Genomic DNA, 27,942 nt, shown 5'->3' with positions numbered 1-27,942 from the left:
GCCACAAGCAATCTGTTGGAAACAGCAAGATCCAGATGGGACTGAAGAGATATCTCAGCTGATTAAGCATTTGCCCTGAAAGTATGAGGACCTACATTCAGTTCCCATTAACCCACGTTCAAAAACAAACAAATGAGACAGATACCTCAGCCTGTAAAAGCACTCGCCATGCGAGCCTGGCGAGCTGAGTTTGATCCCTAGAAACCACTGCAGAAGGAACCAATTCCCAAAAGTTGTCTAGCCTCCACACAGGGACCATGGCATGCACACATGCACACACACACAATGTTTTTTAAAGTCAAGACCTGGAGAGATGGCTTAGTGATTAAGACTGTTTCCTGGGGCTGGAGAGATGGCTCAGCAGTTAAGAGCACTGGCAACTCTTCCAAAGGTCCTGAGTTCAATTCCCAGCAACCACATGGTGGCTCACAATCATCTGTAATGAGATCTGGTGCCCTCTTCTGGTCTGCAGGGATACATGCAGGCAGAACACTCGATACATAATAAATATTTTTTAAAAAAAGAGTGTTTCCTGCTCTTCCAGAGGACCTAAGTTCAATTCCCAGCACCCATATCAGATGGCTCTCAACCACCTTAACTCCAGCTGTGACACCCTCTTCTGGGAATCCAAGTGCACTTGCACACATGCGCGCGCACACACACGTTAAAGGTAGGTGAACATTGGGTATTTACAGGCTGAGACAAAGCCCAGGACAGATCCTCCATGTACTCTGATCACTTCTCCGCTTGGTGGCCTCCAACACTACTTTTCCCCCTTGGCATCACTGACTCCCACACTACCTCGTTCTAGCTGGAGCCTCTGACCTCCTGCGCTTTCCTTGGGCAGCCACTGGACACCATCCTACATAGCCTTGGCTGTGCATGCCTCAATCACTGAGGTTTGGACCCTTTGAGAGCCTGATAGAAGCTGGGATACTCTGGGCATGAGAGAATCTCATGACTATTGATTGTTTCAGATAACTATCCTGCCAGCCTGGTGCAGTGTGAACATTCTGTATGACAATGGGAAGACCAGGTCCCTCAAATCAGGTTCTTGTGTATACAGACAGACAGACACACACACACACACAGGCACAAACAGACAGACACACAGATAACACACACACAGAGTCACATGTCAGATGTCTATGCGTTCCTATCATTTCGGAGCACACCCCTAGGGGTTGTCTCCAGGGGCCAACCCTGACAGTGCAGCCAGAGAGTCACACAAGATCCTCCTGCTGAGTTGGGTGGACACCACATCCACTGGCCCAGCATCTCCTGTCCCTGGAAGATCCACACAGGTACCAGAGGCAGGGTCAAAAGCCGAGTCTCTCCTACAGAGCTCCTGTCTGTCCAACAAATCCTGGAGCTTGGGCTGGCCCTCTGTCCAGCAGCTCTGGCCTTCCCTCTCCTTCTTACTAGTGTGCTTGGAGGATTCAGCCTGGCCACTGGCCACTGAGGGCACTGGGCCCGGGGATGGGCTTTCAGAGGGTGCAGACCAGGAGGGTGAGGATATGGCTGCTCTTCTGTCTAAAAGGTGTTCTGTAACTAGCTGGTGCTCTGCACTCTTGAAGCACGGTGCTGCTTCCCAAGGTCCACCTTGACTGCCTGAGGCCTCCTCAAGATTCTTTCTGGTCACACAAGCCACTGGGGATGGACTCAGGGGCTGAGCTGGCAGTCTTGGGGATGTCTCAGGGGCACTGACTACCCAATTACTCAAGGGAGATGTTGAACTTGAGTCATTCAGGCTTCCATCTTGCCCAGATGCTCCTAGGCAGTGCCCTGACTTCTGGGGCCCCAGGGAAAGGGCTTCCTCCAGAGCCTCCTCAGATAAGGAGGACATGTCTTCAACAGTAATGGATGTATCCTCCCCTAGGGTGTCCAGTGAGTCACCTGGAAACATGGCCTCCTCAGGTGGGGAAGGGAAGTCTTCTGAGCTGGGGTTGGGCTCATTGATGTCACTCTTTGCTTGGGGAGAAGGAGGTGGTGGAGGGAGGCGAGTGTCCCTGTGGATGGAGGATGGAAGGTCCCCACTGCCATAAGATAGTTCCTCATCCACAGGAGACAGTATTTCAGTCAGGACTCCATCTACATATGACGGACTGGCTACCTCTGTGACAAGGGGAGCGCTGTCCTCAGAAGGAGCCTTCAGGGTCATGGCAGCCTTAGGATCAGGCAAGGCCTGTAGGGACTTCCTCTGTATGGATGGATTAGTATCAGCATCATGGGGTTCCCCCTGGTAGCCAGCTGAGGCCTCAGTAGGCATCTTTGCTTTGCTGAGACCTGCCCTTCCAGAGGTGGAAGTGTCCAGAGGAAAGGACAGTGGCAGAGTCGAGTCACTGATAGAAGGGATCTGGGGTGGGAACACTGTGAAAGTGGCCACCGGGGACATCTGCCTGGTTTCCCCTGTATTTGATGCACCAGTCAGGCTCCTACTGGTTCTGGAAGCTTCTTGTTCTTCCCCAGGCCCCGGGGAGGGAAGAGTGGCATGGAGTCCTCCACTGCCTTCCAGGTCCAAAGAATCATTTGCAGGCAAGGAGCATCCTGAGGGTGGCTCAGCACAAGGGCTGGGCTCCTCAAGGTTCTCATCCCAGATTTGGCTGGAGGACTCGGACAACTCGGACCCCAATCTTGGGGAAGGGGCATGTGGGAACGACAATGGCCAGCCTGCCTGAGTGAAGTTGTACCCTGGCTCTGAGCCTCCCGCCACAGCTGCCTCCTCAGAGAAGCCACTCAGGAGTCTGGCCTCACTGCCTTCCAGTCTCTGCAGGGTCACTTGACCTACATCCTCAGGAGGCCCCTCCAGCGGCGGAAGTCCCTGGTGGAGGTCCCAGAATGGAGGCAGGCCAGGTTTCTCCCAGGAATCATGAGCAGAAAGCTCCCTAGACCAACGGGGATCTGCAGGCAGAGTATCTTCAGCCTCCAAGTTAGACAGGGATGTGGAACTGTTAGAAAGTTGGACTAGGGTGGCTGTGGCCTTCTGAAACTCCTGGAGAGATGAACAGGAAAGGCTGCTTGATGAGCCTGCTGAAGGGGTGAGGGATACGGCAGGGGCTTCTGAAGACCCTGAGAAGCTACTAGAAACAGACTCAGAACACACATCCAAGATGGCAGCAGGCTGGGACGGAGGGCTGTCGGGGTGCCAGGCCGGCTGTGCCTCCTCCTCACTGGCCACAGGAGCTGCTGAGATGGATTGAATTAGGGAGTGTCTCACAGTCGCCACACGCTACATGGTAGACTATACCAGAAGCAGTCCCAAACTGAAAAGATGTTCTAACAGAAGACACTAAAAAGGGCACTGGTACCAGTTACAACCCCTAGGTAACTGTTCCAGTCCCTTCCCTACTTGTGGGTCACACGTGGCTGTCCCTGAGTGTCTGGACTCAGCCTATACCACCTCAGCTGTTGTTAGAGGTGGTGGTTGGCTCTGTTTGGCTTGTTTTGAAGTTTTAGACTCAGCCTGCAGCCCTAGGGGAAAGGGTCAGCAGGGTTCCCCCATCCCAGCCAGGCAGTATGGAGGACAGGGCAATACGCCTTCACAAAAGCCTCACTTTGATCTAAGACCTGGTTTTGGATAGCCTCTAAGTGAAGACTTAATGGTCTTTGAATAGCCCTGGGGTGGCGGTAGGGGTCCTAAAGGGATGGGAACCTCACCTGGGGAAACAGCCTTCTGGTCAGTGTCCAGGTGGGTGGAGGGGATGTCCGGGTTCTCCTGTTGACAGGCTTCTCTCCTGCAAGCACATGGTGAGCTGGGGAAGGAGTCTTGCTTCCAGTTGCCCTTGCCCCAGGGCTCACAGTCATTGACCCCCATGACACACTCTTATGAACAGCCCTGCCAATCACCCACCATTGAAACCACCATTGCCACACAGGGTTACCTGGGATGGGGGGTGGGGGATGGGGGCGACATCTGACCACAAGTCACCTTGATCAGGTGGCAGGTGGGGACACTTCCAGACACCTGTGTCCCCCAGCTCCAACTTGGCCCTTCATTGGGCAACAACTTTGATACCAAGAAGGAATCAGAGCCAGTGGTATGCAGCTGGGCACAGTCCAGGAGGGGTGGGGAGGAGTCTAGGCATTGAGAGGTCCCAGATGCTAAGACCTGTCTCCATGCCTCAGTGCCTTACCCTACCCATGCTCCACACCTTTGCTGCTCTGGCTGCCAATGTGTCTCTCCCTGGTGTCCGCCCTTGGGGCTTCTGGAAACACCTAGCCCTTGATTTGTTCTGTTTTCAGCCACCTGCAGGAAACACATTAGAAAAGTAAGATATCCATTAGGCCCTCTCCCACCTCCTCCACTGGGGATCAAAGGCTGTGCTTCCTGAGACTAAAGGGACCCTTGAAGAGGGCCCCAAAGATCCCAATCATCACATCTCCTTTCTCCCTGGGAAGACTTTCTTTCTGCCCAAGCGTTGAGTGTGAGGTGAGAGCCATAGAACCCGCAACTTGCAGAACCGTATGAACTGCCTGGAACGCGCCCTGAGCCCTCATCCTGGGACAGCCTCCTGTGATGTACAAGGCAGCCCCTTGAGGCCACATAGCAAGCCATAGCCTGCAGACGGCACATGGCCACACCCTGACTCACTCTGGCTTCCTCAGGACCAGGACCATCTCCACTTAGGGACTGCCCACACTCGCCATGCAAGCTCCAAGCATGGCTGTCTGCAGGCTGTCTCTCCACTGCCCAAGCTGCACCGGGCTTGGTCTGTAGGTCGCCTGTGGGACAAGCAGACTGTGAACGCTGGCATGCATAGATGCAGAAAGGCAAAGCAGTGGCTCCCAGGAAAAATATCTGAAAATTCAAAACGGATGCAAGACTTGACTGTGGCATTTGATGTGTGTGTGTGAGCACCTAAAAGATGTGATTGTGTTTCCCAAATCATCCTGTTGGATAATGAGTGATGTGAAGTCCTGGGGGGAAAGCACATGGAAAAACCATTTTAAATTTGCATCCCTATTGTCAGGTGGGTGGCACACACTTGAACACAAGCACTTGGGAGGCAAAGGCAGGCTGATCTCTAGGAGTCCCAGGCCAACCTGGTTTACAGCCTTGTCTCAGAAAACAAAACCTTACAGCCCTCCTTCCCTCCTTTGGGGACCTCCCACAAGTGGCGGGGAACCCTTGCCAGAGCTGTTCCCTTCCTTGTCTCAGCACTATGCTGAGGCCCTCTAGTACTGTGAGGGGCGTGGGCACTCAGGTAAGGGTAGGCCTTGGACATGGCATGGTCTTTCATGGCAAGCTAAAAGGCCAGACAAGTGGCCCAAAGCAGTGCCCAGCAGAGCCAGAGTATACCTAGATCTGAGTCCTGCCTGGACCCTGGTAGACTGTTGGGCTCCTGAGGCCCACTGGCCTATGGGACCAGAGCTATGGTGCCCTAAGCTCTCATCCAGAGCCTGGGATGAAGGCCGAGGTGGCAGGGTCATTGCAGGAAGGACCCTGGACTTCTCTAATGGTCACGCCAGGGTGTTCCCAAGAACCTTGCAGGAACCATCTTCTGACTAGGGAGTGGCTAGCCCTGGATCAGACAGGTGCATCCTGGACCATCACTAACAAGCTCCACCATCACGGTCTAGGTACTTTAGTTCTCAGGCCCCAGGCTCTTCGCCTGCAGGGTGGGTAACGAGCATACTCACCTCAAGTGACAACAGGGTCCCTGAGTGTGGTCTAAGCACTGGCTGACTTCAGTACACACTGAAGTCCACACATGACAGCTAGTACACACACACACACACACACACACACACACACACACACACACACACACGGTCACAGGGCAGAAGAGAGCAACATGAACGGTGAGGGGCATCAGGCCTAACAATGTCCATAGAGCCCTAACAAGAGCCAACAGAGGCGTGACTCCAGCAGACGGGAAAGCCATGGAAATGGGCTCTGCATGCCCCCTGCCCACCATCACCTTTGACCCCGGGAACCCCACCTGTCCTAACTCTCCTGGATAATCTTAATGCACTGGGAAGGCCTTGCTGCTTCTTAGCCTAACTGACTTGGAATGCACTCTCTCTGGCCCCAAATGAGAAGAGTGCCTTGATCCCGCACAGTCTGACAAGATTTGGCATCCCTCTTGCTTCTGAGGGTAGAGGCTGAGTAGGGGGTGGAGGGATGGAGCTTCGGAACCCAGGGCTGTGACCCAGGAGTGGGGAACTCAGAGGTGGCATCTACTCACTGTGAGCCAGCCAGGCCAGCCAGGCCAATCCCTCAATGTCAGCCCCAGGGCAACCCCCAGAGAGAGAACTGGACTCTCCTACCCCACCCCCAAGATCAGTTCTGCCCTCAGGGAGGCCTCAGGGCCAAGTGCATCGTTCAGAAAGTTGGGAATTTGATTTATGTAAATCTGTGGTGTCTGTTAATAAGATGCTTCTGACTGTGCTGGTTTCTAAGCTCTTGGAAATGTCTAGATAAACAAAGCTACAGCTAAAACAACCAGACCAAGTATTGTCTTTAATGCCCCCAGAGGAAGCAGCCGAATCATCTCCCACAGGCAATGGAGTCGGCCAGTCTTCTACCATGAAGGGTCCGTGGTCACAGCAGGGGGTCACGTGCATCCGTCCTCTTCGACTTTTCTCTGGGGACCTCCCTGTCCTTGCTTGACCGCTGGATACCAGCCTTGGACAGGGTCCACCGGATGTGGGGAAAGCTCCTGGAAAGATCCACACAGGGATGGCCCACAGACTGTTTCCGGGGCATTACCTGGAGGAGGCGGTTCCTTGGCCTCCTGTGGCTTCAGCTGAGAGGCTAGGCTGCCATCTTTCTTGAAGATCTGCATCAACAAGACAGAAGGAAAGATATATCAGAGAGTCTGGGAGCCACCTGGGGACAGAACTCCAAGGACTAAGATGGCCAGGAGCCACCAGTACCAAGGGTGCTAGCACATGGGCACCCAGGAGTCCCAACCAAGATCAAGCGGCAGGCTGGCAGAATGGTAGGGGAGGTTTTCCAAGCCAGCAGGGCTGGGGAGAGGGGCTCCCTTAGGGCTGCATACAGGAAAGACTGGGTGTTTCTGATGTTCAGGGTCCAGAGAACTCAAGTGCAGCAGACCAGGGGGAGAGACGTGAGGCTGTTTTCCAGGTCCTGAAAGACACAATTCCTGGGGTCACTCACACTGTCCAGCCTCTGTAGAACCCCAGACGTAAGACGCATCACACAGCTTGCTGCTTTGGAGGTTAGGTGAGGATTTCTACTGCTTCCCCCATCTCTAAGGACCAGAGTTCCACATAGCCTAGGGCCCCCACTGCGGCTCTAACACTCTCCCCTCCACACCTGCCTCATGTTCTGGTCATAATGCTGAAGGGTCCTCTGCCCCCATGCCCAAACCTCTTCAGCATCGCTGACCATAGATGCAAGTGTCCGAGGGGGCCAACTCCACCCTGTGTCCCCCACACTGTGTGCCTAGGTACTCTGGGGTCTAAAGATAGTATGCTCAATGCATAACCTGCAAACCTGGGAATAAGACCGTATTTGTAAGAGGGCCATTGCAGATATAATTATGAATCTCCAGACAAGCTCATCTTAGAGTTGGGCAGGTCCTAACTCTAAAAGAGATGGGAGAGGAAGTGGACACAGGAGAAAAGAGGCAGGCACCGAGAGGCAGAGACTGGAGACAGCCTTAGATTTAGGGACATCTGGAGCCAAAAGAAGCTAGAGGAGCCTTGCCCTGGAGCCTTTGAAGAGAACACAGATTTCCCACTTCTGGTCTCCAGAATGGGGGTGGGGCATACATTTGTTTGAGCATCTACTTTGCAGAATTCTATTGTGGCAGCCTCCAGAAACGAAAATGACATTGATCTCATCATAGAGCAAGACTAAGGTCAGGGAGAGGGGACATCCCTTCCTTCAACAGGGATGGAGGCAGAATGAGGCACAGGCCGAGCGGTCACACCAGCAGCTCATGGGCTGATGGGGGCAGAGTGTGCTGGAGGCAGCCCCCCCCCCATTTTCCTGGATTCTTCCTAGTGGGACAGAGAGCAAACCTGCTGGGCCATGGTGAGATGGGGACAGCCAGGAATCATGTTAGACTGCTTTCTGCTAAGGTTTCTGCCTGGAGGTTCTGCCCTGAACCAGGAGAACGAACTCCTTTATGCCAGGGAAGGGCATGCTCAGTCCTGATCCCTGCCTGGCAGCAGGGGGACATGGCCAGGTCTTGCTGCTTTGACAGGTTTGTGTTCTGACCTGCCTATGGGCAGCCCCAGGCTTGCACTGACTGGCAGGCCACATCAGCTCTGAGCAGCTGCACCTGCCAGGAGCCCTCTACAGCAGGAGAGGCTGTCGGGGCAGCTCCCTGTGGCACCCCATGTTCTGTGTCTCCGAGTATTTCGAGGGGCAGGCCCCCCCTGTGGGCCAGCCCAATGGGCACTCTGCTGCAACTCAGATGTGCCCACGGAGGCCTGGGTAATCCAGGTCACACACTGGCCTGGTGGCCTGGTATGCCGGACTGTCTCAGCCCAAGCTTAATGCTGCCACCACAGAAGGCTGGGGCCGACCGATTGAGCGACTGTCTGTTCTGGGCTGGGCACTGCCACTGCCCTGAACTACCTTGGTTGTCATGCCCACTCTCCACAGGTGGGCTTCCAGTCCCAGGAGTCACATCTGCCCACTTCAGCCTCCGAGGCTGCAGCAGCCTCCGAGGCTGCAGGTGCTCATCTGCAACTGGAGTCGTCTGGGGAGGTGTCCCTTCCTTCTGCTCAGGGAGGCTGCAGGGCAACACACAGTAGAACAGATGTGAGTACACATCCCACTGTTCCACCCAGGGTGCCCATCCCTGACCGAAACACTCAGCAAGCCCTTGTCTCTAGAACCACCTTGAGCCACATCCAGGGCCAGCTCTGGCCAGCGGCCAAGCAGAAGACAGGGTCCTGGTCCCTGTTCACTCGGCAGCTTCCCAAGCAGGGCCTGTGCCTCCAATGGAGGAGAGGCTATGGAGCCTAGGAGCCTCTGATCCTTCTCCTTGTTGCCTGGGCCCCCCATGTGAACCAGCCGGCCTGGCTCTTGGTACCCTGGGGAAACTCTAGAGGTTCAAAAGGAAGGGTTCTGCCTGAGGGTGGCTTCTGAGTCCCAGCACTTTCACCAACATCAAGTGCTGTAGACCAAGTTCATGGCCAGGAATAGGCATGCTATCCCGGCCCGGCCTGCATCCTGCTGACAGGAGCAGAGAGGAGGGCACAGAGGGACTGTTCTTGCCAAGGCTGGTGAGAGGTACCAGAGAAAGCTCTAGAAAACCTCCCCTCTTGCAGGCCAGCCTGAAGCACTTGATTCATACAGGTGAGCTTATTCAATCCCCACCCCCACCCTCAAGGCGGAGCGGGGGAAGCCCTGGAACTAATGGCTAGGGCCTGGGTGGTGATAGCCTCCCCAGGGCTGGCGGTGGGTACCTGAGGAAGAGGGGACTGCCAAGATGAGAACCCCCTCCAGATCACCCCACCCCTACAGTGCTGCTTGGCAGGGTGGAACAGTGTTTACTTCTGTGGAATGTCATTTTAACTATGTAAGGTGTGTTACATTGGTTTATGCTACATTTGTTTAACCATGTCAAGATGTGTTGCTTTGCCTGCCTACAGCACCTGATTGGTCTATAAAAAGCTGAACGGCCAATAGCTAGGCAGCAGAGGGATAGGCAGGGCTGGAGGGCAGAGAGAACAGAGAGGGAAGAGAATGAGAGAAAAAAAGGGAGACACCTGGGGCCGGCCAGGCAGCCAGGCAGCTGCCAGCCAGCCACAGAAAAAACAGCAAAAGTGGGACGTACAGAATGAATGAAAGAAAGGTAAAAGCCCTGAGGCAAAAACGTAGATGAAGGGAAACAGGTTAAATAATGTTCTAAGAGTTAGTGGGAGAAGCATAAGATAAGGCCAAGCACTCATTGATAATAAGTCTCCGTGTCATGATTTGTGGGCTGGTGGTTCAAGAAAGCCTGCTACAGTTTCCAGCCTGGGGAAGCCAGGAAGGTCTTAATGGGAGAAGCCCTGCTGTTCCTTCCACCAGCCTGTGGTCAAGGGACACTCTTCATGCCCCTCCAAGCGCAGGCAGGGACCTCACCCCCTTTTGCTGCAAATGGCCTTGGTGGCCAGGCCTCAGAGTCCAGCTGCTGCTGGCCATAGAACAACCCCTATAGTCCTAGAGGCTGGAGTGGTCACATACACACCTTCTGCTGCCCTAAGCCAGGCTGTTTGTGTGCTCTGTTACTCCACACCTCACAGAAGTGCTTTAGGAAGTTCCATGTGCCCATGTCCCTGTCAACCACAGAGCCAGTACCTGTGGCTGCTGTTTGCTCTTCCCTGGAGCTCAGGTACGTCTGGTCCTCCCATGCCCTTCTACCCTCCCATCCCCCTGGAGCTCAGGCACATCTGGTCCTCCCATGCCCTTCTACCCTCCCATCCTCCTGGAGCAGCTGAGTGGAATGGGACCATACAGCAGAAAGCAAATACACGCAAGGCTTATTGTGGCAGGTGCCAGGGCCAGCTCCCCTCACTCCAACCCTGACCCACTCACTTTGCCACTTCTGAGCTCTCAGAGATTTCCTCGGGGTGGTGGCTTTGGGGGCTTCCAGGTCTATGTCCCTCTGTCTTCTGACTTGTGTCGCAGACCCCCTCCCAGGCGACCTTGATGCTGGGGCTGGAACTCTAGGAGAAATACCACAGGGCAAGCCTGGTGTGACCACATTCAGCCAGTCAGTCCCTTTTCGGAAAAGCAGGAGGCGGGTGCACATGGCAGTGGCCACCGTAGGACGCCCTCAGCACTGCAGATGGCACATTCCCACAGGAGTGGACACCAGCTGGAACAAGCTGTCCTGTCCCTTATCAGGCCTATACCCCTACTGACAAACTTCTGCCCTAAGTTGCCCAGAGGCATGGAGAACTCTAGCGTCAGGCAGTCCAGAGTCCCCTCTCCTGAAGGTTGGCCTATGGCAGGTGCTTCAGAGAGAAGTTCACCCATCTTTGTCTCTACCCTCAAGGTGAGCCACTGTCCTTCTGCTTACAGAGTTATGGGGAGCGCCGAGTGCCTAGGGTTCCCTTGCCCTCACCCATCCGCCCTCTCAGCTCCACAGACAGCTATCAGGTGTTCTGTCTGAGTGGCTGGCCTCTCCGGTGCACCCCAGGCCTGTTAGGGACACAGAGGTCCCCACTGCTACTCAACTGCTGGCCCATCTGAGTGGTATCCTGGGCCTCCTCCAGCTAGACTCTCCATCCATCCATCCATCCATCCATCCATCCATCCCTCTCTCCCTCCCTCCATCCATCCCTCTCTCCCTCCTGCTAGATTCTCCACCTCCCACAGGGCCTTTCTTCCACCCTGGGTCTGTAATAACTGCCATAGCTTGGAAGTCTAGCTCTTCCCCCAGAGTGCCTCTGCAGGGGCCCCGGCCGGTCATCTTCTCCCCCAGCACAGTCTACCCAGTCCCAGGCCCTTTCCACCAAGAGTGGCAGGTGTGACACAAAGGGGCGGGATGAAGATGCTGGGCATGCCCACCTGCAGCAGCTTGGTTCGAGCCTGGAGCTCCTGCCGCAAGTGGGCCACGGACCTCTGCACATCGAGGATGGACTGCTGATGCTGCAGGAGCTGCTTCCTGCCGTGGTGCAGGGACAAGTACACCTTCTTCAGGTACTGGATTTCCCTCTGACGTTCCAAAGGAGAAAATTCCAGTTAGGACACCGGAGCAGGGAGGGGACATCCAGGGGCCTCTGCCTCTCATGCTGCCTGGCCCTCCCCTCCCCTCCCTCCTCTTCCCTCCCTCCTCTCCCCTCCTCAGGCCTCTTGCCTGACCCACCCTGCTCAGCCTCTTAGCTACCGCTCTGCTCTGAGTTTGGTCAGGAGGCACCAGCTGGAGGCAGGAGGGAAGTTGGGGTACTTACGCACCAAATGACTTCCACTGCCCTGCCTCTGTAACACCCCTTTATTATAAAAGCCTCCCCAGACCTAGGAAACACACACTGCTGTTCAGCGGGGACTTGAGCCCCCAGAGGCTAGGCTACTTGTTGCAGGCCACAGTTAGCAGCAGGCTAAGCCTGGTTTAGAACCAGGGATGTAGGGCCATGTGCCGTCCTAGATTTCTAGTCCTTGGACCACAGGCTCTTCCAGGTACCACACGGTTCTGAGCATCACTGGAGGGTGGCGAGAGCTCAAGGATGTTCTGGGGCATTAGGGGCATTCTGGTCCCCGCAGTGGGAGGGCTGCAGGGTGACCACCCCTTGCCCATGCCTACCCGCTCCTTCTCAAGCCTGCTGAGAGCTTGTCGCTGCTTTTCCCGCAGAGTGGTCTGTGATGCCTCACGCCCTACAATCCCCAGACACCTAGGGAAGGGGAAAAGCCACCGGCAGTCTTGAGAGTCTGTTCAGAGAGAGGGGGAGATCCACAAAGGGACGGCTCCCGCAGCTGGGTACACCTAGACATCCCCTCACAGAGCAGAGTCTGGGGGCCCCAGGGGCCTCAGCCTGGGCTGTCACTCTTCTCTCCCACCATGTTTATGATTGTCTCATGGCCTAGGGCATGAAGGCCTGAGAGGACAGAGTCTCCCACCTGCAGACCACATCCAGGCAAGGGGTTCTCCACTGGCACCAAGGACTAATCCACCCCCAGCATGTCATGGCCAGGGTGGTATCGGGCTGTGAATAGAGGAACCCTTGGAGGCCAGCCGCAGCAAGGCCTAGAGTTTTCTGGATGGGTCTCACTTATATGGAAGTCCTATGTCTAAGAAATCACTCTAAGGAAACAACTTCTCAGTGTTCGTCATAGCAAAACGTTGGACACACACTAAAGGCCTGTAATTGGGGACAGGCCGAGAGAATGCTGATGATCTGCACTGCCCACCTGTTGGTGGTTATGTGGTGATGTGAGGCTTCCCTGCATGCAGCAGCATGTGAAGCATAAGCCCCCAGCTTATGGGACACACGGGAAGCACTGCAGACATCCCAGAGACAGGGTCAATGGCTGTTTTCCTGCTTTAGTTTTGTTTGGGACCTCGACTATCTTACCTATCGCTGCCCAGGTCACTGCAGCCATCTCTCTCCATCTGTGTCCAGGTGTGGGGGGTGGGTGGGTGGGGTGGGGGTACGCCGACGGGGGTGGAGCAGGGCCAGCCACAAACACGAGCTCACCCTATCTGATGCTCCAGGCAGGTCAGCTCCGCACGGGCTTTTTCCTCCAGCACCAGCTCGCGCAGTCGCAGCACCGCAGCCTGGTGCTGCGCACGCAGCTCTTCATCTCTCAGACTCTGCTCCAGCATTGCAATAGTGAAGCGGTGGAAGGTTCTGGACTTTTCTGTCCCTGGCTCTGGTCTCCCGGTGCTCCACTGCAGAGAGGAAGAGCAACCTTGCCTTGTCACGACTGGATCCTCTCAGGGGCTGGGCGCAGTCCCAGCTCTCGGGAAGATGCCACAGACTCCGAGACGTCCTCCCTAAACGCCCACCAGTTTATCTCCCTCCTGGTGTGCCCTTCTTGACAAAGCACCCCTTCCTGGCTGTAGGCTCCCAGAGGGGAGGCAGGGTCCTCATCATCCTGGACTCACACCCACCCCAAGCTAGGCAGGACACTTGTTAATCCTCTGCAGAGTTTTGGCAAGGCAGGCTGGGCTGTGCACAGCCCCGCCCAAAGCACCCTGTTGTCATGCTGGCCCTCAGCTATCAACCAGGGTGGGAGGAGCAGCTGCAAAGATGGACAATGGGATGACAGGGTGACCCTCCCAAGACCAGGGCCAGTGGGGACCCACTACCCACCACCAGTATCATGTAGCCTTAAAACTGTGCCCCACTCTTTATACCTTGTAGGTGGGTCTATCTGAAAGGCAGAGCTTGGCTAGAGCCCGCTGGGAGGGGGCTGGGTCCTGCTGCGCGGGCTCCAACTCCGAGAGAGAAAGCAGGCCGAGGTTGAGTCCTGAGGGAACCAGTGACATGTGCTTAGGGCCTTTCCTGCAGGAGGGCCTCACAAATGAAGTATGTCTGAGGTGTGAAAGGTTCACACTTGACCTCTGACGTACAGCTTCACACCAGATCTCAAGGCAATGCTGGAACTCTTGGTCCCTAAACAGAGGCTCTGAAATGGGACCCACAGCTGCACACAGAACCAGGCCAAACACAAGGTACTCAGAACAACAGCCCTTGCTCTCGAAGAAGGAGACACTGAGGCCCGAGGGGGAAGGATGTCCCAAGCCTGGCACCACGCCAGGACAGGGACACAGCAGAGCCCAGACTCCCTGCCAGCCCAGCTCCCTTGCTGCTGACCCCTGTCCACCACTCTGATGTGGTGGGTTTCATAGAGGAGGTTTTTTTTTTTCTCCCCAAGACAGGATTTCTCTGTATAACAGCCCTGGCTGTCCTGGAACTCGATTTGTTCAAGGCTGGCCTTGAACTCAAAAAGATCTGCCTCCAGAGTGCTGGGATTAAAGGCATACACCACCACGTCTGGCCCCCAAAGGCTTTTTACTTAAAAATAATTAAAGGATATTTTTGACATCGTACCAAGAAAGGACAGAAGGAACTAGACTCACCATCACATCTGAAAATGCGTGTTTTATACAGACATATTTACATACATTCTCACACACAGGAAAGAGCATTTTTGAGACACTTGATACCAACAGCCCTGCACAGTGCTCACCGACAGAAACAAAGGAGGTAAGACCAACGACAAGCTCCCAAGAGAGGTAGGCTCCAGCAGAGAGAGAACAAACCGAGGTAGGCAGATCCCCAGGAGAGGAGACAGAACTGAGTCTGGGGAGACAGACAGCTAGGGTTGATGGAATGGTATATTAGAGAGGAAACCACAAAGAGGAGAACCCCATGATTCTATGCTTCTAATACTCAACATCTCTGGTTGTCAAGTGAGAAGAGACTGGATCAGTACAGGTTAAAAAGCATCCAGAAGGAGGCTGAGGGCTTTGTACCTTGTGACCCATGGATCACTGGGCAGCACACGGACACACCATCCTGCCTGGTTTGGGAGGTTTCATCAGCCCCAGTCTTAGTAGTGATCTGGATCCAACTGGCCAGTTACAGAAACAAGACCCAAAAGGATCAGATTAAGTCCAGTAACTACATCTGAGGTCAAAGCTTAAGAATGTGTATCTAGCTGGCGGCGGTGGTGCACACCTTGAATCCCAGCACTCGGGAGGCAGAGCCAGGCGGATCTCTGTGAGTTCAAGGCCAGCCTGGTCTACAGAGCGAGATCCAGGACAGGCACCAAAACTACACAGAGAAACCTTGTCTTGAAAAAAACCATTAAAAAAGAATGTGTATATAGAGACTATAGAGTGCTTAGCTCTAAGTGGAATGGCAATATCACATCCTCCCCTCCAGGCTCAGAGATATTGTGAAAGAGGAGCAGAATGATTCTGAGAGCCAGGGGTAGATCACTACAAGGGGTCAGCGTTTCCTGGATACAGCAAGGCAGTTGCACAAATGAACCCACGCAGTTGATGCGGCATGCACAAGATCTGTGCAAGCCCAAGCCAGACAGAATTCTAGCGTGAAGGTGGGGGAGGTGGGCAGGGAGTCTAATCACTAGCGGAGCTGCCGTGGGCATTTGACAGCTGCTGGGAAAGGAAGAATTGGTTTTCTTTAAAGGTGTGACCATGGTAGGTTCACAAGCTCCAGGGAAGGCTCCACACCCGGGAGGGCACAAAGTAGACTCGTGTGTGTGTGTGTGTGTGTGTGTGTGTGTGTGTGTGTGTGTGTGTGTGTGTTGTGGGGGGATGGAGAATGTGAGAGTGAGCTGGGTGGTTAGGGTGGGGGGTGGATCTCAGTGATTTAGCAGGTTTGAATATGATCAAAAATACAGCTTGAAATTTTCAAAGAATTAATAAAATACTACTTTTTTAACCATCATGTGTAGAAACAAGAGTATCTTACACCAAGGTGAAATGAATCCACAACAGCCAGCAGGAAGCAGAGCAGCAGGGAGTCATCAACTAAAGTCATCAAAGAAGTTAGCACCCAGCTGAGGATCTGAGTTCAATCCCCAGGACCCATGTGGTGGAAAGGGGGACCCAATTCCTGTTGTCATCTGCCTCCCACATGCAGGCCCTGTTATACAGCCCCCCCTAAGTAAACACATATAAAATAATTTAAATATAAAATAAGTTTTCAGAATTGTATTCATATGTTTAAAAGGGTAAGTTCTCTTTACTGGAGGGATGGCTCAGTGGTTAAGAGCACTGGCTGCTCTTCTAGAAGACTTGGGTTAGATTCCCAGAACCTACATGGCAGCTCATAACAGTCTGTAAGTCCAGTTCCAGGAGATCTGATGCCTTCTTTTGGCCTCTGTAGATACCAGGTAATGTACGTAAGTGGTACACAACATATATGTAAGCAAAACACCCATACACATAAAATAACAAATAAATAAGGGGTAATTACAATTATGGAGGACGGAAGAAAAGATCTGAATAGAATTTTCAAAGTGAACCTTTAAAACACTCAAATGAAAAACCACATTGATTAGTGGCAGATTACACTTTGCTGAGGAAAGAATGCACAGCATCAAGTGTCCTACCATGCAGGTAATCGAAATTCCTGCAGAAAAAGAGAGGAAGAAGAAAAGGTATTTGCAAAAAGAAGACCTGAAAGTTTTCCAAATCTGAAGTGATAAACCCACAGATCACCAAATCTTAACAAACCCCCAGCACATGAACATGAAGGAAACCAGAGACTCTCATTACAAAATTGCATGAAAAACAGAAAAGCAGACAGAGCGAACACACAGAACTCACAAAGCAACAAAGGGACCTGGGGGTGGGTTCTGTGCACACGGAGCAAAGTAAGCAAGACGACACTAGGGGTGTGGGACTGTGCTTCCTAAGAATGGGGCTATAGCTCAGTGCCAGTCAAGGATGCAGGAAGCCTGGGGTTTGACCCTGGCTCTGCAACACACACACACACACACACACACACACACACACACACACACACACACACACACACTAACCTTAAAAAACAAAACAAAAATAAAATAAAATAAAACGGGTGTACACATATAACCTCAGCATCTGGGAGCCTGAATTAGAATGGCTGTTATGAGTTAGAGGTCATCTTGGGCTACATAGCTCCAGGCCAGTCTTGGTTACCAAGTGAAACCCTGTATCAACAAATCAAACCAAAATTTAACACAAAAGGAGACGGATAAAGTGGGAGGGAAAAGAAAATAAAAGATAGAAGGAACAAGAAAAATGGATATCAAAGTGAACAACTTAAACCTAATTCTGAGGATAATCCCACTCCCTGCAAATAGGATAAGCATCTCTATTAGAAGGCAGAGGCTGGATTAAAAAAGAAACACACTTCAAATACAAAGACACAAATAGAAAGTAAGAGTATGGGAGGGAGATGCCCTTTTCCCTAGTCACAGGAAAGCTGGTATGGTCTACAGATGTCAGTGCATGTTTTGGAGGGCAGGCGCTGTGGTTCAGGTGGTAATGTGCATGCCTAGTGTGAATGAAGCCACAGCATAACCAGGCATAATGATGCACATTTATAACCCCAGCACCTGGGAGGCAGAGGCGGGGAGGGTCAGAAAGTTAAGGTAGTCTTCATCTACCGATGAGTTCCAGGCCAGCCAAGGAGACCCCAGGTGAGATGCTAGCATAGAACCCTCACCTCAAAACCCCCCAAAACCAAAACTTGCATACGAAGTGGAGTTTAGGACAAAGCACACTGAAGTGCCCTGTTCATCAAGAGCTCATCAGAATCCTGAAGGTTGATCATGTGCTATGGCACTAATAGAACTGCCCAGAGAACTAGACAAGGCCACAATCTGACACTTAAGTAGTGTGCCCCCCACCCCACCCCACCAACAGTAGATATGAGGGAACAGCCCACAAGCATGCAGTAGATGTGAGCGATCTGTCACCAACTGCTCTAACTGGCATCGCAGGATGTTTCACCCAACAGAACATGTGGCGTATCCCAGCAAAAGCCTGAGCATGAGATCAACAAAAGCCTACAGATGTGCTTTGTGGCCACCAGAAATGGACAGAGGGGCCAAGCTTTCCAGGGAAGTGGCTGTGTCAGGCTGGGGGTGAAGCTGTAGGCTGGTGTGACTAGCTCCTTGAGGCTAAAATTACCTGGGAGGTTTTACAATGCCGTCCTTACCACTGTTCTGCCCGTTAGCTGCCAGCACGTCACACAGGACGCTCACCTGCAGAAACTGCCCTTGCTTCCTCAGGATGCTTCGAGGACCCGGTGTCGTCTCCGTGTGGGGAGGGTGGTGATCTGAAGGGTCACAAAATCACCAGAGGCTACTGTCATTGCCTGAAACCTGAATTCTACCCTGTGAGGTGGCATCTGGTCCCCGCCTTGGCCTCACCTGGATCTGGTTGTCACTGTGTTGAGAGAGAGTGTGCTTGGCTCTAGGCCACCACACATCTGCTGCTGTTCCAGCTTTGTGGCCTTTGCTGGCCTTTCCTGGGCTGAGGGTTTCTCCATCCGCTGCTGTGAGGCAAGAGTTGATGTTGCAGAGAGAGAGGAGGTTTCACAGCCAGCCAGGCCAGGCTGGATCCCAGAATCAGGCAAGAGAGACATAATGCTGGGGTTGGTATATCACACACACCACAGGTCATAAGCTCTGGGCTCCAACAGAGACCACACTGCTCAGTGCCTAACAGACTGGGGTGAGTGGAAGGAAAAGACCCCTCTCCATGACCCAGCTCTGGAACCAGCCATGGGCACCCCAGTGTGGATGTACCCAGCACATAAGTGGCCAAAGCATCCAATCTCTCTTCAAGTAAGTCCATGGCCCCCAGCTCATGTAGCTCTGTGCTCCCTTCTAGACTGGTGATGCCTCTCTGGATCCACGGGGCAGCGCTCACTTTAGAAGGACCTCAGGCTGGGTGGGATGGAAGGGACACTGGGCAGGGGTAGCACACCAGTTAAAGGGCAGCCCAGAAAGGGCAGCCCACTGACCTTCAGCTGGTGTTTGAAGAGAAGTTCATCCAGTGCCATCTGCGTCTCCCATACCTCCTGCTCTGCCCGCTGCCGCAGAAGGGCCAGTGCCTGGTCCTGCTTCTGCTGGTCCAGCTGTCATGAGAAGCCACACCCCAGGGGTCACCTGTGTCTAGCTAACAACAGACTATAAGGATCACCCTGGTAAATCCCATGCCTGGGCAGGGCCTGACCCTCTTAGCAACCGACTACTCTTTCTATCTGGGGCTTCCCTATCCAGGTTGAGGGAGAGGGGTGTTTTGGAACCTTCTACTCAGCCTTGGGGCAGAGGCTGCTCACAGCTAACCTCCAAACAGAAGAAGCCTAAAGGGGGTACAGCTGTCACCGGCCTAGCATCATGGAGCAGGACATACCTTCAGTGACTCCAGAAAGCTCAAAGATTTCAGCTGGAAATTGGTCAGGTGCCCTCCATGCAGGCCTTCAGAATGTGGCCCCTTGGGCTCCTGCTGACCTGCAGACCACGGAGGAGGGCACCTGAGTGGCAGGTATGCTCTGAGCCTCTCTCCTGGTTGAGCCTCAGCACTCACAGCTTCTTGGCCTGCAAGGAAACTGAGGCCAGAGGCCGAGAGGGAAGGCCCACGACGCAAGGACCATGCTAGTGTCCAGCACTTCAAGCAGGCTCCTTCCCTGCAGCCCTTCGTGAGAGCATGGCTGCCATGTGGCTGTATTCCCTCCCTCAAACTCTGTGTGCCTCCTCACTCTGGTCACCATTCGTTCCAGAAGCAAGAATCGAGTTAGCATGGGTGACAGGAGCCACCCGAGAGACCCAGGTTCCAGTCTCAGCTCCGTCCTGCACTTTCTAAATGATCCCCCACTGGCCAACCAGAGCCTCTGGGGGAAACAGATTCCCTGCGAGGCTCCCACAATAGCTTTACAGGGCCTGAAAGCTATGGTTGCTGAGGTGGGTATGGGCTACAGACAGGTGAGTCTAGGGTGCTCTTTTGAACTCTGGAGTGCTCCCCCTTAAGTTACAAAGTCCCTGAGAGTAGCAGAAGGGCCTTCTTTTCTTTCTGATGGCCCCTCCAGGGCCAAGGCTCTGCACACTGTTGGCGTTCCCTGCCCTGTGGAGCTTCCACCAGGGGGAGCTCTGGGGAAGAGGTGAGTTTAGGGATTAGCTGTGTCTCTCTCCTGACCCATCCTCTGCCTTATCATCGGCCTCATTTCTGCTAAGAGTTTGCTTTAAGGGAGGACTCAGAGAGTGGTTGGCTTGAACCCTCTGGCCTGGATGAGAGGACCTTCCTTCTAGCCCTTGACAGCGCTCAGTCACTGGCCGGTCATGATACAGGGAGGGCTATGGACAGAATCCCAGTCCTCTGCCCAAGGAGAACCATCCTCCTTGGCGGACTGCATGTCATCACGGGCAGAGAAGCTCAGCCTCTTGGAGTAGGAGCAGGTGAAAATCTGTGAACAATAGCCACACAGTCCCTGGGCATTGACAGAAAAAGACCAGGGAGTAGCAGGGTGCATCCACAGGGCATACACTGAGCACTCGAGTACTCTTGTGGGACCCCCATATAATTGGGCACAACTCTTGGGTTGACAGAGCTCCCGTTCATTTGCAGAAGAGGCTCCACTACTATGTCCAGGCCCTTGAGGAGACTAAGGTGCCTGGACTCTGTCACCCTCTCATGCATGCATCTGACTGGGAAGCTCCTGGTCTCCTCAGCCATGTCAGTACCCCAACAGGTCACAGGATACATGTCCCTGAGCACTGAACTGTGATCCAGAAAAACACTAGGTCGGCCCCCAGCTGAGATCACCACATGCAGAGAATGACCCTGCCTTAATCCCTAACTCCCCTCAAAAGACAATTAGGAGCCCCCAGAATTCAGCACCACCTAAAGCCAGGACTGTGGGACCCAGTGAGATTGCCTCATGAGGGCCTGGCAGCCACAGCGGCTGATGGTAGCAAGGATGAGAACCACAAGAGTGCCTAGACTGTGGCTCCTCTGCCCCGGGGGAGACCTGTGAGCCTGAGAGGAGAGCTCTGCTTCCAGAAAAGCAGCAAAGGGCACAGCTGGTGTTTATCTTTGTACATTTAGAGGAGAAGTGTTGGGGCCCAAGTCTGACCTCAAAACCTTGTATTAGAAAAAGGAAGAAAAAAAAAAAAAGCCTGGGCATGGTGGCACACACATGTAATCCCAATGTTTCAGAGATGAAGAATAGCAAAACCTGGGCTCACCAGACAGCCAGTCTAGCCTGTGTGGCAAGTTCCAACCAGTGAGAGACTCTGTCTCAAAAAACAAGGTGTGGCTGTCTGAGGAATATTATCCGAGGTTGTCTTCTGATTTGTTCTCTCCTCTTCTCTCTCTCTCTCTCTCTCTCTCTCTCTCTCTCTCTCTCTCTCTCTCTCTCAACAATGTTACATCACAGTTCCAGGTCTTGACAGCTACCACAATATCCCTCATCAGCAAACATTCCACCAAGCAGGGGTGTCTAGGTGCTGAGGTCCAGAAAGTTCCACTGGACAGCGCTGCTTGTATATACTAATGGCTGGGATTGAGGGCCTTCCTCTTGTTGCTGTTCCTGAGACCTACCAACATTCTGCTCAGGGAATGGCAAATGAGGCTGAGGGATCAGACAGGGTACCCCCCTTGTAAGGAGAGGGCCAGACCCTTGGAGGAGATGGCCATCTTGTCGTGACCAGGAATTGCTCTCGACTCCCACACAACAGCAGACCCTGCCTAGTCAGTCTGGAGGAGGAGAGCATATAAACCCAGCAGGTGGGCAGAGCCCAGGGCATTCTGGGAATCTCGCTGACTGTCTGGAGTACACTTTCTGTGGAGAGATAGGGCTTTCCTCTAGTTAAATGCTCCTTCTCGAATTTATGTAGACATTTAGTAGCCATGGTAACAGGGTTAGGAGGTAAGGCTTCTAAACAGTGAAGCCTTATCGCTAAAGTGGGAGAGCCTTACCACTAAAGCCAGGAATGGACTTATTATAAAGGAGAGGGCTGGTTTGTGAGTGTAGTGCATTAGGTGTTTGCCTTCAATTCCATCTCCAGTACCCCATAAACAGGGTCTGGTGGCACATACCTGTAGTCCCATCTCTTGGGAAATAGAGGCAGGTGAATCAGAAGTTCAAGGTCATCCCTGGCTACATAGTGGGTTAAATAAAGGCCATCCTTGGCTACATAGTGGGTTAAATAAAGGCCATCCTTGGATACACAGTGGGTTAAATAAGGCTACCCTGTTTCAAAAGAAAGAAATGAGCACAAAAGGGAGGGTCTAGCTCTGTGGCCTTCTGCTGTGTGGTGGGGTAGCAGGAGCCCCAGTCAGTGCTCTTGACTTCCCACTTTCTGAACTGTGAGCCCACACATCCCTGCTCATCATAAGCTCAGGCTGTTAGAGTAGCCCTCAGAAACAGGCTGGAGACCCATGTGATGTTAATATTGTCAACTTGGCAGGGACAAGCCTCTCAGCAACTCTGTGGGGTTGGTCCAGAGCAGGTAAACTGAGGTGAGAAGACCCACCTTGACTGTGAGTCATAACATCCCACGGGCTCAGGTTCTGGACTGAGCACCAGCATCCATTATCTCTGCTTCCAGACTGCGGATGCTGTGTGACCAGCTGCCTCCAGCTCCTGCCGCCTGGCTTTCCACTATGACAGTCTCTACCTTTGATAACCTCTCCTTCTTTGGGCTTAATTCTAGTCAGGGATTTTTGTCACAGCAACAAGGCAAGTAACTAAAAATATCAACCAGGGCCTTTGTGGGCCGAGGATCTCCACAAATGTACTTCCTGCCCCTCTTGGCCCAGAATTCTCACCTGCCATCTCCTGGTGCCCCCAAAATGCAGATTTTCCTGGGACAGAGGCTTGAGCTTTGATCAGTGTCAGGCATGATGTCACACTCAGTCAGTGTGACACTAGTAATAAGCCCATGGACCACTGAGGTTTTTTTGGTAGTCCGGGAGCCTAGGAGAGTTGGCAGTTCTTGACTGAAGCCCCCAGATATCCTATTCTAGGGGAGAAAATCTCCTAGAGCCAGAGACCAGGAGCCTCCACCTGCTGGTTCTCTCATGGTGTAGAGCCGATAGCTGCCCCTCAACACACACACACACACACACACACACACACACACACACACACACACACAGAGTTCTCAGTGCTGACTCACATCTATCAGGTATGTCCATGGCTCGGAGCCCAATCTGGGACATTCCCTACCCACTCTGCTGGATCTACCCTGGAGGGAAAACTGGACCTTTCTCAGGCCATAATGCCTATCCTGCAATCCCCTAGGGCTACTCTGTCTGGTTGAGGGATCTGGGCAGAGCTAAGGGTCACATTTACTCTTAATGTTTCTAAAAGCTAGGCATGAGCATTTTTGTTGCTGCTGTTTGGTTTGGTTTCATTGCACAGTATTGGGGATTGAACCCACGGCCTCATACATGCTAGGCAAGCACTTTATGCTTGATCTATATCCCCAGCACTGTTTCCCGTGTGTGTGTGTGTGTGTGTGTGTGTGTGTGTGTGTGTGTGTGTGTGTGTGCTTTGTTGTTGTTTGTTGGGTCTCACTATGTATCCCAGGCTGGCCTGGAACTCTGTATTACCCAGGCTAGCCTTAAATTTGTGACCCTCTTCCCTTGGCCTCCTAAGTGCTGGGCTTACAGGGTATCTTACGACCTTACTCAAAACCTGTTTTCCGAGGGAAATAAGCAAATAGTAATGAAACAGTGAACAGAGTTCCAGGTTTGTTCAAACCTGGCACCCATGTCCTTGCCATGCTGGGCAGGAACACTCCCACTGCAGCCTACAGACCACCAGAAAGATGCACCCTGAGGGCAGGCAGGCTCCCCCAGGGAGTCTGTGGCTTCTGTGGTCAGCAAGAGAATGCCTCACACCCCTTCCAGGTGCCAGCTCTTCAGCCCTAAGTTCCCTTAGCTGAAACCTAGGAACAAGGACACTTCAGTACCAAAGACAAGGTAGAACCTGGGCTGGCAGACAGAAGGAAGGAAAGAAGGGTGACACTCCTGGGTTGCAGGGGTGTGGCTATTCCAGAGACCAGTGATGGCACACATCCTGACAGGCGCAACAGGAGCAGAGTAGGCGGTGGGGGCTGGAGAACCTCAAAACACTTTAATACTGACATGTGGCAGCCGTCACATAGAAAAAGGTCTCTACCCTGTAAGCTAGGCAGTGGAAGAGGCCCACAGGAGGCCCCCCTGGCCACCCGACCAGCCAGCCCAGGGCCTATCTGCAGGCTCGCCCTTACCGCAGCTCTGGCTGGTCCAGGGCGTCACCAAGCCTGCCTTTTTGGCTTCCGGTATCTCCTCCTGCCAAAGGGAGCCACAGGCGGGGTCTGGTGCAGCTGGCAGCCCAAGTGAGCTAGAAGACAATGAGCATGTGATGAGTGAAGTCCGGACCAGGGAGGCGAAAGGAGGAGTACAAGGACCCTAACTCGGCAGGAATCTCTGCTCCTGTGGCCTCCAGCAGCCCTAAGACCCAATGTGTCTAGAGACAGACCTGAGGGCTTAAGGTCTGGCTCCATCAGCCAAGAATAGTCACAGTGTGTGTGTGTGTGTGTGTGTGTGTGTGTGTGTGTGTGTGTGCATGTGCGTATGCTTGTGCGTACGTGCGTGCGTGTGCGTGTAGCAGCCTAGCCAGTGTGCAATGTTAGCTCCATCACCAGCAGCTCTGCAGGTGGGATCACAGCCCAGTGTGCTAATGTAGCCACCCTGTTCATCCCTGTTGGCCGATAAGGACACTTCCCACAAGGCTATGTGGAATGAGGGGACACCTCACAATCCCACCTCATGGCTAGCACTGTGGCTCTACACTCTAGCTGTGCCTGGGAGGTAGAGCTGGGCCCTCAGGGGAGGGGTATAGCCATGACTAAAGACCCTCTACTCTGCATGCTCTCCAGGCAGCTGCCGTCCCTCAGACAGGTAAGGCTATGGCCTTTACCCAGGTCAAAGCGGCCAGAGTGGGCAGCAAGCTGCCTGGTCCAGGTGGACATGCAGCAGCTGCAGGGATTAGAAGGCTCTGAAGCACAGAGGATGAGTATGGAAATTAGCTGGTGTGGGCGGCGAACACAGCCTCCGCTCACTCTACCTTCTCCCCAAGGCACCATCTGTCCCTGGCACAGAGTGACCTGGACTCCACCTGAACCACCAAATAGGTCACCCATGCCTGCATCCAGCAGCCCCCGGGGCCCAGCCTCCTTCAGGTCAGGTGCTGTGCAGGGCTAGGATATGGTATGACCACACCCAACCCCTGCCTGGAGTAAAGGTCTTTCTGAACACATGGACATACGTGAAGGCTGCAAGGCACTGTGGGAACACAGACACAGAAAGTTTCCAGAAAGCAGGATCAATGGGGTGGAGTTAACTGTGGAGATGGGCGGGACTAAGTCCCATGGACAGCTGGTTAGAGCCCCTGGTGCCCTTAACTGTGAGAAGATGGTGAGGGGTCGGGCACCCCATCACCACGTGCAGTGGGGCTGAGGAGAGGGTCCTGCCCAGACTCAGCCTGAGTGTTGACTCCCACACAACAGGAGGCCCAGGCCCTAGATGGTGCACCTGAGCAGAACAGAAGGAAAACCACAAGCCTGGAACAAGAAAGCTGACTTTGATCCTCAAAAGTAAAACGGCAGGGCCACCTGGCTGGGGCCTGCTACCTAGTGAGAACAGCAAGCCTCCCCCTGCTCCCCCAGAACCCCCATCTTTCCGGGAAACAGAAGCTGAGAACGATTTCGGCCTCTTCCGGTCTTCCTGGCTATTGGGTTTGTTTGTACTGGTCCTGCAGAACTCTGTGACCCACACGGGGGTGCTCATCCGGGGCAGGAACACAGTGAAAAGATGGCTTAGGTGTATCCAGCCTCCAGCCCACAGATGACACGAGCCCCAGGAGAGCTATGAACGCATCCAACACAAAAACAATGTATTCCAGCATTTAAAACTCTAATGGGGGTTCTTAGGGTGAGCCACATAGATGATAAAGTACCCCAGGGACTAACAAGTTGGATACCCCTGGAGAAGCCACAACCCCTGTAGCTTTGTGCCAGGAATGTCAGCACCAGGACTTTATGCGCCTAGGTCTGGGGCGCTGGGGGTCCCCTTGCCTATAAGAACCTGGGATACTGAAATTAAACCTCCAAAAATTCTGGAACAGTCCATGGAATGGTCTCATTGAGGAAAATCTCAGCACAATGCTGCCCCCTACTGGCCAATGACAACACAGGCCTTATCATCCGGGAAACACCAACTCCATCTAGAGGTGCCTTAGAGGAGAGGTGCATTTCCTAGTGAGGAGTCAGGTGAGGCATCTGGAGGAAGTGTCCCAGCTCCAGGAGGAGCAGGGGTAGAGGTTGGGGAGATCACATGGCCTTTTGCTGTAGCGAGTGCACTTGACCACCTCTCCTGGGGAGGAGAGGAAGTATGAGCTTTGTCAAAAACACCCTCCCCCAGGGCTGGGCGAAAGTGGAGACGCAGCCACACTTTGGCTTCCACGCCACACCTATCTTTACCACGGCCTCCTTCACAGTCTCTTCTCCCTGCTCTGAGTATGGCACGTGCCCTCACCCCTGGCCCTGCACCGCCTCTTCTTGTGTGTGTGAGGGGGGCTATCCTCTAAGATAACTAACCAGCTGCCAAGTGGAAGGCAGCTCAGGCTCTGGTTAGCAGTATAACACCGCCTCTGTGCCTGGGGACCAAGCAGGGGTCAGAGGTCATTCTGGTGAACTCTGTCAAGCACAGACACGGGGCCAGCTGAGCCCCTGTGGCAGGGGCCTCCCGGCCTCCTCCAGACTGTGCCACCCTCTTTTCTGACCAGAACTCCACAGAGAGGCTGTACAGGCTGGAGTTCCCCGCCTGGGTGCTGCAGTGTGAGGACAGAGAAGGATGTGTGTTGGTCCGTCTGGAGGGTGGCACAGGGCACAGAGAAGGAGGAGGCATGGGGGTTGCCGGGGACCACAGAGCTTCTAATACTGGAGGAGGCCTTGGATAAGGCCCAGGCCAGAGAACAGTAGGCAGGTGACCGGGGGTGGGGGTGGGGGACGTTTTGGGAGGCAGAGGAAGTTTTCAGGAGAGTTGCTAAACATGCTTCCAAGTCCTGGAAAGGACAGAAACCCCAGCTGCAGACAGAGGAAGCCATTAGCTTTCTGATGGGCAACTGCTGAGGGTCAGCTGCAGAGTTCCCAGGACAAAAGCCTCCTGGGCCATGCCCAGCCTTGGATTCAGTGGAAGCTACTAAGGGCGGAGCGTGGTGGGGGCAGAATGGGCCCTTCTACACACAGCTCGGAGGAAACAGGATGAGATGGGTGTGAGGGTCATGAACACTACAGAAGGGACATCATAAGCTCCTGTGTGGACTGCACTGAGAAAAGACGGGGGCCAGGGAGGGCTGGGGACAAAGGCCAGAAGAAGGGACAGGGTAAGTGCCGAGAACTCCCGGGACAGTGAACCCAGATAGGCCAACGAACCCTGTGCCAAAGTCCCCAGATACACAACCTGTGTCACTTTCCGCCCGGCCTGATGCACCCAGACTCCCGGCTGTGGGCCCTGGGCTAACACGAGGACCCCGGCAGGGGATGTGAGAGGCAGAGCCACACAGCACAGCCCACTGGACTCACCTCCTCATGCAGGCGCCGAGGGTCTGGAGGGTAGCCATCTCCCTCTGCAGCCTCTTCTCCAGCTCCCGGTGTCTCTCCTCTATAACACCTTTGGAAAGGGCCCCGTGACTTGATGAGCTAGCCAGGCAAGGCTGAGTGTGAGGGATGACCTGGGACACTGAGGCAGGGGTGCTGCACACAGGACCTGCAGAGCATGGAAGCCTTGCTGGCCTTCCTGCCCCTTGGGAAGGTAGGGCAGATAGGCAGCAGGCTTTGGGAAGAACCTCGCCCTTCCCCCAACATGGGACGAGACAACTATGGCTATCTATCACTCAGGGAGCCTCAGGTGTTGTTACTATTCTCGTTGTCTGGGCAACTCCCATCCTGCTCCCCAGACAGGAAATGTGGGGCCCTGCTGCTCCCAGACCAAGGATCACCCAGCAGGCATG

General features: G+C 53.8%; 1 protein-coding gene across 12 annotated transcripts in view; it reads right to left on the bottom strand.

Annotated features, from left to right (window-relative positions):
* Positions 1-1,138: 1,138 nt before the first annotated feature.
* The window catches only part of Ccdc187 (coiled-coil domain containing 187), a 52,558-nt gene continuing 25,754 nt past the window's right edge, over positions 1,139-27,942 (bottom strand). For 6 of the 12 annotated variants that reach the window (XM_076569193.1, XM_042275109.2, XM_042275113.2 and 3 more), the window contains 18 exons: positions 27,515-27,698; positions 24,158-24,270; positions 19,296-19,393; positions 18,904-19,017; positions 18,308-18,432; positions 18,140-18,213; positions 13,770-13,882; positions 13,108-13,301; positions 12,216-12,303; positions 11,483-11,629; positions 10,505-10,635; positions 8,555-8,712; positions 7,005-7,093; positions 6,713-6,782; positions 4,592-4,722; positions 4,152-4,246; positions 3,658-3,734; positions 1,139-3,186 (listed from right to left, as the gene is read on the bottom strand). In XM_076569193.1, the coding sequence (XP_076425308.1) occupies positions 1,178-3,186; positions 3,658-3,734; positions 4,152-4,246; positions 4,592-4,722; positions 6,713-6,782; positions 7,005-7,093; positions 8,555-8,712; positions 10,505-10,635; positions 11,483-11,629; positions 12,216-12,303; positions 13,108-13,301; positions 13,770-13,882; positions 18,140-18,213; positions 18,308-18,432; positions 18,904-19,017; positions 19,296-19,393; positions 24,158-24,270; positions 27,515-27,698 (4,010 nt within the window). In that variant the 3' untranslated portion in view covers positions 1,139-1,177. Of the gene's footprint in view, positions 3,187-3,657; positions 3,735-4,151; positions 4,247-4,591; positions 4,723-6,712; positions 6,783-7,004; positions 7,094-8,554; positions 8,713-10,504; positions 10,636-11,482; positions 11,630-12,215; positions 12,304-13,107; positions 13,302-13,769; positions 13,883-18,139; positions 18,214-18,307; positions 18,433-18,903; positions 19,018-19,295; positions 19,394-23,999; positions 24,271-27,514; positions 27,699-27,942 lie in introns of those variants that run through there. The other 6 variants (XM_042275110.2, XM_076569195.1, XM_076569188.1 and 3 more) reach the window with 4 other exon arrangements.

This window comes from Peromyscus maniculatus, chromosome 4 (genome assembly GCF_049852395.1).
Source record: "Peromyscus maniculatus bairdii isolate BWxNUB_F1_BW_parent chromosome 4, HU_Pman_BW_mat_3.1, whole genome shotgun sequence".
Classification (NCBI taxonomy): Eukaryota; Metazoa; Chordata; class Mammalia; order Rodentia; family Cricetidae; genus Peromyscus; species Peromyscus maniculatus.
Note: the sequence above shows the minus strand (reverse complement) of the source record. Positions and strands in the feature narration are given on the sequence as shown.